The following is a 10,692-nucleotide window of genomic DNA, read 5'->3' as shown; positions in this document are numbered from 1 at the left end:
AAACACAGGCTAATTGCAACCAATTAACAGCTCGTAATAGGTTCTAAATCCTAATTTAGACAAAGCTAATCGAATTTTCTGTCCATATGTGTGTGTGTGTGTGTGTGTGTGTGTTTGTAATGCAAGATGGAAACTTTGGATGGTTGTTTTAAGACATCAGTCTGCCAAAATTATTTCTCTTAGAAATTACTATATACTTGAATGGTGGATCCAGCAGAACTAACTAGCACCACTGGTGTTTTCTATGTGGTCATAAATAGAGAGTTTACAACCTTAAAGATTAGGAATGTAATTCTTCACTAATTTCATTCTCAACATGAACCACATTTTTAGCAATTTTCTTCCTGCTATGAAAAAGTCTTCAAAAGTGTCATTTTTCAAAGAATATTTGCTCTTCAAGATTTGTTCTGCATGATAAAAATCCATGCAGCCTGGGGATCATTCTGTGCAAAATTAACTAGCCTGTCAGGTGGAGGTGGGGAAGAGAATAATTTTATTTGAGAACAGTATTGTATGTGTAAATAATATCTCTGCGCAAAAATATTATTTTCTGTGCAGACAAGGCTGTTTCCTGTGCAGAAAATACTGCAGTTGGGGACTCATTTTGTTCCAAAATTAGTTATTTGTGTACAGAAAACAGTACATAAAATTCTACTATAATAGACCATTTCTATAATAGACCATTACTGCACCAAAATGTTTTGTTTTCTTTGCACATTTGGTTATACAAAGCTAAAACATAGGGTATACTGAATGGCAAATGTCACTACTATGTTCCATGACAGTTCGTCCATAGCAAAACCATAGTTCTGAGACTCTGAAACAAAATGCACAAATTTTGGTCACATTGTTATAGAATGCCACTATTTTGTAGGAGAGAGTGTATCATTCCCAAATACAGCTTAATGATATACCAGGCGTCATTTTTTAACATTGACATTCCAACATCACATTCTTGATAATCAGCTCTGAAACCAGACATACAATCAATTTGTTTTCATAATACACAGGCCCAAATAAATGGGTTCAACTAAAATAGACCCACTGAAACATAATAATCTTATCAGTACACTTATGTAAGTTCCATTAATTCAGTCGGCCTACTCTGTTTGAGACCAGCGGTAAGATTTAGATTCCAAGATTTGTGTTGATTATAAAAGCAAAACCCAATTGAGTTCTGTGAAACTAACTAACTGGTTATAGCGAACAAAACTAATAGGCTGAAAACTCGTGCATCATATGCATTTCATACCTACGTTACATATAAGAATTGAGTATAACTTGTAAAGGAAGCCAGGATGGTGTTGTTTGTTTGAGAGTTGGACAAGAGCTCTGGAAGATGAGAATTGTAATACTTGATCAATCATAGAAACTCACTGGGTGACATTGGCCAAATTACATTCTTTTGTCCCCAGAGTAAGGAAATGCAACCCCCTCTCTGAATGACAGGATTGTCATAAATCAGAATTCAACTGAAGGCACACAAAACCAGAACAACTATTACTACTGCTGCTACTAATGCAGTGCAATGTAGTATCATTGTGTTTCTTGGCTGAAAGTTGGCCTTGTCTGTAGTATTCTATAAAGGATTTGAAATGATAAACAGCACTAATTGCCAATAAATTACCATTTGAGTACAGTTTTGCAAAAAAATAATAATCTAAGTGCCCTTTGCTCCTACTGTAATTTTGAAGTTTAAAAGTTAAGGCTGAATGTTAATGTCTTTCAATTTCACCTTTTTCATGTTCATCACAGGAAAGACTCATTGTGTTGACTTGTTTATTTGCAGTAGAGTTTATTGGTTTTTTCTTAATTTTATCAGGGCTGGTCCAATTTGTTTGTTGTCCTTGTTCTGTTGTCCTTGTTCATATATAATGTGTATAGTTATATATTTTTTAAAGTAAATGATGCCACAAGGCTAAATACAGTGGTATATTATAAGAGGGTTTATTGTTCAGAAACAGGGCACAGAATTCAGATGCAAAAAAATCCCAGCTTTAATGTCAACATGTCTAATTTTAAAAAACCCTGTCCATAAAGACTAGGAAAATTATTTCCTAAAACAGGAGGCATCTTCAAAGGACAGCAAGCTTGGGCATTCTACAGGGCCTCAAGATGCACAGGGGACCCACCACTTATATTATGACAGTATATTCATTGTATATGGACTATCCCAGAATATCAGATGGAAACTCTAGCTAGGGTATCATTCTATTTCTTCCTGGTAATGAATGCCCATGAAAAGCTTCCAAATTTGTCAGCATTGCTTTCTGAAGATTCTATCAATTCAGATAAACAATACAAGGGACTCTCCACACCAACACAGTTGGTGGGGAGAGCGATTTGCCCCACCCCCTGAAGGGAGAGATGGGAGGTTCCTCTTAGAACCTCCTGGAAGAGGGGAGGGGCTGGCTGGTCACGTGAGCCAGCCCCTTACCTTCAGTCTTGTTAGACTTTTCGAAGCGACAAGACGCGTTCTTGGATTGCTCCAGGTCGGTGCGGGGCTCTTGGGGAAGGAGGGCGACGCTGCTCCTTCCCCGGCGGGCCTGGAGGTGTTGGAGATCTTCGGGGCGCCGAAGGAACAGCGGTCGTCGTTTCTTGGGCGGCCCCCACCTTTTTTCTTTGGTTAGGCCGCAGGCCGAGAGGTGTGCGGCGCGCGCGGGCCTCTCGCTAGGCCGCCGGGGTTCTTTCCGGCTGCCTGGGCGCTGCGGTAGCAAGCCGCTAGTTTTGCGGCGGCCTTGGGGCCGGGCCGCGGCTTGTGCGCTGCCATGGGCGCTTGGAGCGAGTAGCGCAGGCATTGGGTGCGTGTTTGCGCGCAGCCGCGTTGCGCTCCTTTTTACTTCCCAGGGGCGTGTGTTGGCGCGTAGCCGCGTGTGTTGGCGCGTAGCCGCGTTGCCGGCCTGCTAGTTTATTTTATTTTGTTGAGTGGCTAGTAGCCTGCTCGAGGGGGCCACGGCTTGCAGTCGGCGGCGACGGAGTGGGGCGGTCGCCATTTTGTTTTTTTTCAGGGTTTGGCGCGAACGGACGCCATTTCGTTTTTTCGGTTAAGGGTAGCGGGCGCCATTTTGACTCGTTTTTCGGCCTCGTCGGCGGCGGCCATTGGGAAGCGGCCTGGCCTTTTTTCGAATTGGGGTTATTCTGGGGTTGATGGTTGCGTGGGCCTGCAGCTGGCAGCGGGGCCTGGTTATGGGGTTGGATTTTGGAGTCCTTTGGGGGACTAGGTTGTTGATGTAAACTACACAAGCATTTACACAAATGCATATTAGATATATATATCACGTAATTTAATATAGCCTATGATTTATATAAAATGAATAAATATATGCAGTAAAGTTAAAATGAATGAATAGGTTACAAACATTGTGCTGTTGATGATGGTAAACTTTATTGTTAAGTGACCTTGCATCTATGCAGGGGGCAGTGTAAAATACAAGTGGTAAATTACATATTCCCCCCCCCCCCGTCCTGCTTTGTCACTGTATAAGGGAAACAGGGGCTCCCAAGGGGCATAGCAGTTGGGCAGTGTCTGCCTAAGTGGGGCTGCTATTGTGTGGAGGCATGATACATAATAATAATAATAATGCAAAAAAAAAAAAAAAAAAAAAAAAAGGAAACAAGTGGGCTAAGGTGGATTGGATAATTTGAATAAGCAATTCAGGGCCCCTATGGGGAATGTGGATTGCCGTGGACTGCAGGGTATAGTGCCAATGGCCTTTGTCGGGGGTATTGTGGGTATAAGTAACATCCTCCCCCCCCCCCTAACACTGTATTGGAAACTGACACTGCCAATAGATAGTTGTGGGGCTGTGGCCTGCCAATTTGTGTGTGCTGCTCTTGGGTGGAGGCTCATTATGGGAGCGTATCTTTCAACTCTTTGATTCTATTGGGTTATAGGGGGGGAGGGGTTATTCCCCTTCTCTTCCTGATGCAGCTTTGGGGGGTCTTTCCAACTCTTTGATTCTATGACTTTAAGGCGGCTTGGGGGGAGGGATGTGGAATGGCGCCGGGGGTGCCTTTCACCTCTTTGATTCTATGTTTATATGGGCGGTGGGCTCTCACACTTAGCTTTAGGGTGGTTGGTAGGGCTGCCACCAAGGCAATGGTACTGTGCGGTGCTGGTTCTCATTGGTGCCTTTTACTCCCTTCTATTTCTTAGAATGCCTTCAAAGAAGAACAGAGGGGGCCCTAAGGGGAAGGGTCCCGCGGAGAAGTCGGGTCACAAGCGGCCCTTGCGACAGGACGGGTCATCGTCGGACGAGGATGGCGTCTCTTTGGAAGACTTAGAGGCCCTGTTGCAGCGTGTTAATCAAGTTGAAAGGAATAGGGGGGTTGGTTTAGTTGGGGCTAGTTCATCTGTTCGCCGGGCAAGCAAGAAACAACTGTTCAAGTCTTTGTTGTCCCGTGTTTCTATTTTAGAGTCGGCCTCGAACGTGGGGGCAGAAAGGGCGGTCCGGCTTCCTGACCAAGTGGCTGCTCCGGAGGCTGCTGGGAGTTCTTCTCTGGTGGCTTTAGCTGTGCAGACCGCTACCAGCACCGAGGCGTGTCCAGTTGTGCAGGCTGCGTCCGAGTCTTCAGCGGCTGCTGTGGCCGGACCTAGTCAGCCCGTGGCATTGGCCTCTGGGTCTAGTGCTGCGGCCGGGTCCACTCAGTCAGTTGGGTCGATGGCTGCTTCCTCTGGTGTCGGTGGGAGCGAGCAATTGGTGTCTGCTGTCCCGGCAGGTAATTGCACCACACTAACATCCACATCTCCTGCACTTACATCAGTTAATACGGCTGCTTCAATTGCATGGCCGTGGGGCCAGGGACGGGCTCAGTCGGTAGTGGGGGTGCAATCACAGGGGACTGTTGGCAATCAGTCAGAGGGTGGGGTGGACCCCAAGACAGGAAAAAAGTCGGAGGATGCCACCTCTCAAGGGATCAAGCCAGCTGCTGTTACTTTAGAGTCGGCACGAACTGGGGAAGCTAACAAATTCTGGGGAACGGCCAAATGGCCTCCGCAAGCGACCCCTACCGTTAGTCTTTCTGGCTTGGGTTCACATTTGGCTTCAAAAACAATGGAAAAGATTTTAAGGAACGAATATGTGGATATCTTTTCCCTGTACTTTAGGGATATGGATAAGAAAGAGAAGGATGAGCTAGATGAGGACAGTAAGGAGAAGATCAAAAAGCGCAAGGTTGAGCAGAATTGGGAGAATTGGCTCCCTTGCTTTACAATGTATGCGAACCTGCTTTCTGATGCGGCCCCTGAAAGGGCTACAGCTTTGTGGCAGTATCAGAACATCATTAATAAAGCCTATGTCAGCGGCCCTCCTAATGCTTGGCTGGAATATGATAGGCGGTTTAGGACCGAGGCGGCTTCCCATCCGGATAAGCGTTGGGATTTGATCGATGATCAAATTTGGATTGAGGTGATGAATCCATCTAGGGCTTCCTCTGCCTTGAAGGCGGACAGTGGGCACACTATTCAGAACACAGCGGGACAGCCCTCTCGGCAGGGGGCTCCCCAGCCGCAGTCCCAGGGCCAAAAGCCTTTATGCTGGGAATTTGTGGCTCAGGGAGCCTGTTCACGTAAGGACTGTCGATTCGCTCACTCGTGTGCCATTTGTTACGGGACTCACCCATCCCGAAATTGCCCCAAGGGGAGAGCTGCGAGAGGTAATACGAGGGACACTCAGTTCGTGAAGAAACCTTCAGGACAGGCCGCGGTGGCTCAGGGGCCTCAGCCTAATTAGGTTAAATCAGTTGAGAGTTGGGGTGGATCGTTTCTCCGTTAAGGGGGCAGTTAAGTACCTAGGGTCGGGTTTTAGAGGATTTTTCATATTACTGTGTTGGGTCCCCGGTCTCACATTACACCAGAAGGAACGGTTGAATTGGATAATTTGGCATTCATTCCTTTCATATAGGGGTGGCATCTTTGGGAGCTCGCTAGGGTTATAGTGTTATGGCCTTTAAATTACTGGGCGGGGGGAAATAGGTTGATTACCGGCGATAGGTTCGCCCTGCGCTTGTGTTTGTCGTTTATTTTGCAGGAACTGCCAGGCTGGTGCTTAGATGGAGAATCCTTGTGGTGGGCATAATTATGTCCACTGGGCGGAGAGATACGCCAGGAACTCTTCCTTTGGCCAGCATCTGGGTGCGCTTCCACTGCATTGGCGAGTGGAAGGGTGTTCGCGGCCTTCGCTGGGCCGGGTTGCGCTTCCGCTGCATTGGCGAGTGGAAGGGTGTTCGTGGCCTTCGGTGGGCCGGTGCTCCATATCGGAGGTAACGTTCTGGGCCTGCTTAACAGCGGGGCCCGGTATCTACAAGCCCGTGCTGGCAATTTTAGATCTGGCAGGCATGGCCCCGGGTTCACATCGCTTGGTCGGCCATCATTCCACGCCTTCGGAGGCAGGAGGCGGTGATGTCAGGAAGCTCGAGAAGGCCAGAAAGCGTGTGAACCGGGCCATGCGCACGGCTTTAGCACGGTGCAGGGGGTCTTACATTCCTCATAGGGACATCATACATGACAAAAACGCAATTTACCGTTCTGATGGGGTACATTTGTCGGATTTGGGTAACGCACACTTTTTAACTGATTTGCAGTTAGGCATTCAGGAAGTTTTAAGGGGCTTGGTGGGGGATGGGGGCGAAATGGACATTTGCCCCCAATCTGTGGCGTAAATAGTTCAGGAAAACACTGACATGGAGGTATACACATGGCACCCATTAAGGGTGGGGGGCACTGTACAACAAACACTCACCTAGAAGTCAACAAATGGGTGAGGGGACATCCAGTGGCCCAGTAAAGAGAGAAGCTGATATCAAGAATCGGACGCAGGCTTCTCTAGACTTTTACCTTCAGGTTGCCTGGTTGGGGATCCAGGGCACACTGACATCACACACGTTGTGGCTGGGGACGCTCCCTCAGCTTGCCACCAAGTTCCTTGACACTTAGTTTAGTTCAGGTAAAGTTAAATAGGTAACATTCAATAAAAGTTGCCCAATTTGAATCCATACCTTTGTTGTCTGTCTCGTTATTTCAGGGGTTAAGGGGCAAGGGACTCTCCACACCAACACAGTTGGTGGGGAGAGCGATTTGCCCCACCCCCTGAAGGGAGAGATGGGAGGTTCCTCTTAGAACCTCCTGGAAGAGGGGAGGGGCTGGCTGGTCACGTGAGCCAGCCCCTTACCTTCAGTCTTGTTAGACTTTTCGCCCGCCACTCCCGCCCATTGACAGTATATGTTGGTTGCCCGTTTGGAGCCGGGTAGGAATTTTTTGCCTCTCATGTTCTGGGGGGTTTTTTCGCCTACCCTATACTGTTTGTTAGGGGCTAGACGGAGTGGTTTGGTTTAAATAGGCCAGCGTAAATAGTTCAGGAAAACACTGACATGGAGGTATACACATGGCACCCATTAAGGGTGGGGGGCACTGTACAACAAACACTCACCTAGAAGTCAACAAATGGGTGAGGGGACATCCAGTGGCCCAGTAAAGAGAGAAGCTGATATCAAGAATCGGACGCAGGCTTCTCTAGACTTTTACCTTCAGGTTGCCTGGTTGGGGATCCAGGGCACACTGACATCACACACGTTGTGGCTGGGGACGCTCCCTCAGCTTGCCACCAAGTTCCTTGACACTTAGTTTAGTTCAGGTAAAGTTAAATAGGTAACATTCAATAAAAGTTGCCCAATTTGAATCCATACCTTTGTTGTCTGTCTCGTTATTTCAGGGGTTAAGGGGCAAAATAGATGGACCAGCCACCTAAATATTTCCAGCAGCTTCATATGTTTTCTTTGTTTCAAACCTTTACCCCCTGGTAAGTATGCTAAGCAAGGTTTGGATTTATTCATGAATCTGAATAAATCCAAATCCAACAGGGAATGACATTTAGTCATTCACTGTTGGCATATTCATTTCAGCCTATGTTCACCTCAGTTTGTGAATATGGGAAAAATTCATGGGGTAAAATGAAGAAAAAGAAAATGCACATTAAAATATAAAAATCACGATCCAAAACTATTATTAATGATCCAGGTTTTTTTCATGGTTGAAAAAGAAATGCTTTGCTATCTTTGGATAGAGAGAAGAATGGAAATTAATGACTAAATTCACAATTGTAACTTTTGAAATAAATTTTACTGCTAGTTGTTAAACATCTTTTTATTTCAATGTGTAAATATAGACATTTCTTTTTTATTGTTATTTGTTGATAATATTCTTTATGGAAGTGATGATCACAGATAATATAGGTAACTTTAAAAGAAATAATGAAGATATTGAAATAATTTCATACTTTGGCTCAGTCACTAATCAGAATGGAGATTGCAGTTAAAAAACAAACAAACAAAAAGACTTGAACTTAGAAGGGAATTCAGACAAAGTCCTGAAATACAAAGGTATATCATTGAATCATAACATTAGGGTGGTTCATGCCTATTCCAATTCATTTGTGTAGTTGTGAAAACTAGAAACTGAAACAAGCTGATAGTAAGAATTTTTACTCATTTGAAATAGGGTGAAATTTACAGTGTATAATATCTCTTACCTATATTTGAAAGAAAAATAAATAAATTCCCCAAGTTTGACCAGAAGTTGCTTCTGGAGGATGTTTAGGAAGTTCAAGTGGGTAATGCAGGGTATCAGAAGTCTGGAAATGCTCCAGGATTTTGGTGAAACCCTGGAGTAGCCCCACACTTCATGGTAAAGCACCAATAGTCCTGGTTAGGATGACAATTGGGGGGGGGGGGCAACCTCCCTGAACAGTCTCAACTCCATTTTTGCTTCTGCCTCAGCTCAGGGGAAGATCATCTAAATAGCTCCATGAAATCTGGAGTCAATCTGAAGTAGCAATGCTTCATAAAGACCCTAGATGTCAGTGACCATGTAGATGAGCCCTGGGACTATTGTGTTTTCAGCATATCATGCGAAAACATGATTCACTGGCAGGGAAGGAGAGACCCGGAAACATATGATGGCTCTTAAAGAGGTATTGAAGCTGCCAGGAGTTGTCCACCCCAAGGCATGACCAATAGCCAATAGCATCACAGCAGCTGTTTGGGGCTCAATGTCTGCTCTGACCAGCTGGTCCTGTTCAACATGCCACAGAGAGGTCCTGTTCAACTGTCCTGGGCTCAGGCCCTTCTCTCTGGCAGTTGTCACGGGACTTGGACCATGTTCAGAGATTGGCGAATTCAAGGGTTCCATCAGGGAACTCTGGTTGGGATGTGGTTTTCATGAGGTCCCCAGCTGGTTGGGGGCAAACCCAGACCACATCACATATATGGGGCCTGAGACAGATTGCAATTGGAGTAACCGAGCAGGTTGTCTCGGGCAGTCATTACAGACAATCAGACCCAGACCAGTTATGTAATGATATTGGCTAGCAAATGTGTCAGTTGACTCTCAGATCCAGACCCATGTGTGGCAAACACCAGTGTGCTGAGACATTACTGTTTGGTAAAAGAGAAAACAGCAGGAAAAGAGGAAGGTTGCATTGCAGATGCATAGATTCAATTGAGGATGTCAGGACCCTGCACCTGCAAGACCTGAGCAGAGCTGTTGATCATAGGGTGGAAGTGAACTTGATGGCAAGTGAACAATATAGTGATTTTATGTTTGATAATTGTCATGCCCCATGAAGATCCTCACTGTTTACTCCTAGTTAAGTCCTTTTTAGTTAGAGGGATTAATATTTTATGTACAGTTTCGGGGGGGGGGGGCAGTTAGTCTAGATAGCCTCTTTGCATTTGAACCTTCTGTCACCCTGCCCATTTAATAATCCCCTCAGGGGTGAAGCCTCAGGCAAGGCACTTCTGGTTCTTGGAAGTGTCAGCCTTTTGTGATAGCAGAATAAATCCACTATCTAATTAATTTGCCACAAACCAGGGTTTTTCCTCTTTTGGGGTGAATTAATTGCGGGTTGCCCAGAACATCATCTGGACTGCCCCCCTTTTATTGCAGAAGTTTCCACAATAACAGGGATATCTGGATGTGCCTCCAGATTACCTGGTTTGAATTGGATTATTTGATTCTATACTGCTATATAATCCAGTTCAAAGCAGATAATTGAAATTTTATATGGTAGTGTCGATGGGCCTCAGTTGTTTGGTTTCTGTGCCACTTTTACTGGTTTCCACATAAGGGAAGAGTAGAGAATTGAAATTTGAAATGACAAGACTTTAAAGACATTGAATTTTAATACTCTAGATAAAGTAAACCCTTATACATGACCATCCACTGACAAGATAGATAAATGATCAATGATTAATCAAAACATCTAGAGTTTTCTATCTTAGCTTAAACAAAATCATGGTGAGATACTGTTTATTGCTAATATTCTTTATTATAAAAACGTTTTGGTCTTATGAGTATAACCAACAATTAGGCCCAAACACAGCTGTTTGGGCCTAACGAATAAAGCTAACAAAATTGATTAGTGAAACCATGTATCTGTGAGAAAAACTAGCTGTTCTGAGTTGTGTATGGCAGCTTCTGGTTATTGTGCAGTATTGAGTGACATGGATATTAGGCCTGGGTAACAACGCAAAAATTTGTTTCTAAAATCGATTTGTAATTGGGGTTTTTTTTGTTTCGATATTTAAAATAATTACAAAATTTTCAAAAAAAAAGTTCGGTATTTACGAAATTTCGTAAATATTTACAAAACATTTTGTAAAGATGGCGCCCTTTTTTTTCAATATTTTTAAAATATT

The 10,692-nt window shown here is 44.7% G+C and overlaps 1 protein-coding gene across 1 annotated transcript; it reads left to right on the top strand.

Annotated features, from left to right (window-relative positions):
• The first annotated feature begins 4,157 nt into the window (after positions 1 to 4,157).
• LOC137097185 (uncharacterized) lies at positions 4,158 to 7,680 on the top strand. Its single transcript, XM_067469032.1, has 2 exons — positions 4,158 to 4,719; positions 6,030 to 7,680. Exons 1-2 carry the CDS (start codon positions 4,158 to 4,160, stop codon positions 6,263 to 6,265), a joined length of 798 nt encoding a protein of 265 aa, XP_067325133.1. The 3' UTR covers positions 6,266 to 7,680.
• The last annotated feature ends 3,012 nt before the right edge of the window (positions 7,681 to 10,692 follow it).

The sequence above is a fragment of the Anolis sagrei genome, chromosome 5 (genome assembly GCF_037176765.1).
Source record: "Anolis sagrei isolate rAnoSag1 chromosome 5, rAnoSag1.mat, whole genome shotgun sequence".
NCBI lineage: Eukaryota > Metazoa > Chordata > Lepidosauria > Squamata > Dactyloidae > Anolis > Anolis sagrei.
Note: the sequence above shows the minus strand (reverse complement) of the source record. Positions and strands in the feature narration are given on the sequence as shown.

Excerpts from the sequence above, each read along its gene's own strand:
- LOC137097185 (XM_067469032.1), top strand. The coding sequence starts at position 4,158 with ATGCCTTCAAAGAAGAACAGAGGGGGCCCTAAGGGGAAGGGTCCCGCG. Across the intron at positions 4,720-6,029 it reads GGTGTCTGCTGTCCCGGCAG|GAACTGCCAGGCTGGTGCTT; the intron begins GTAATTGCACCA and ends TTTATTTTGCAG.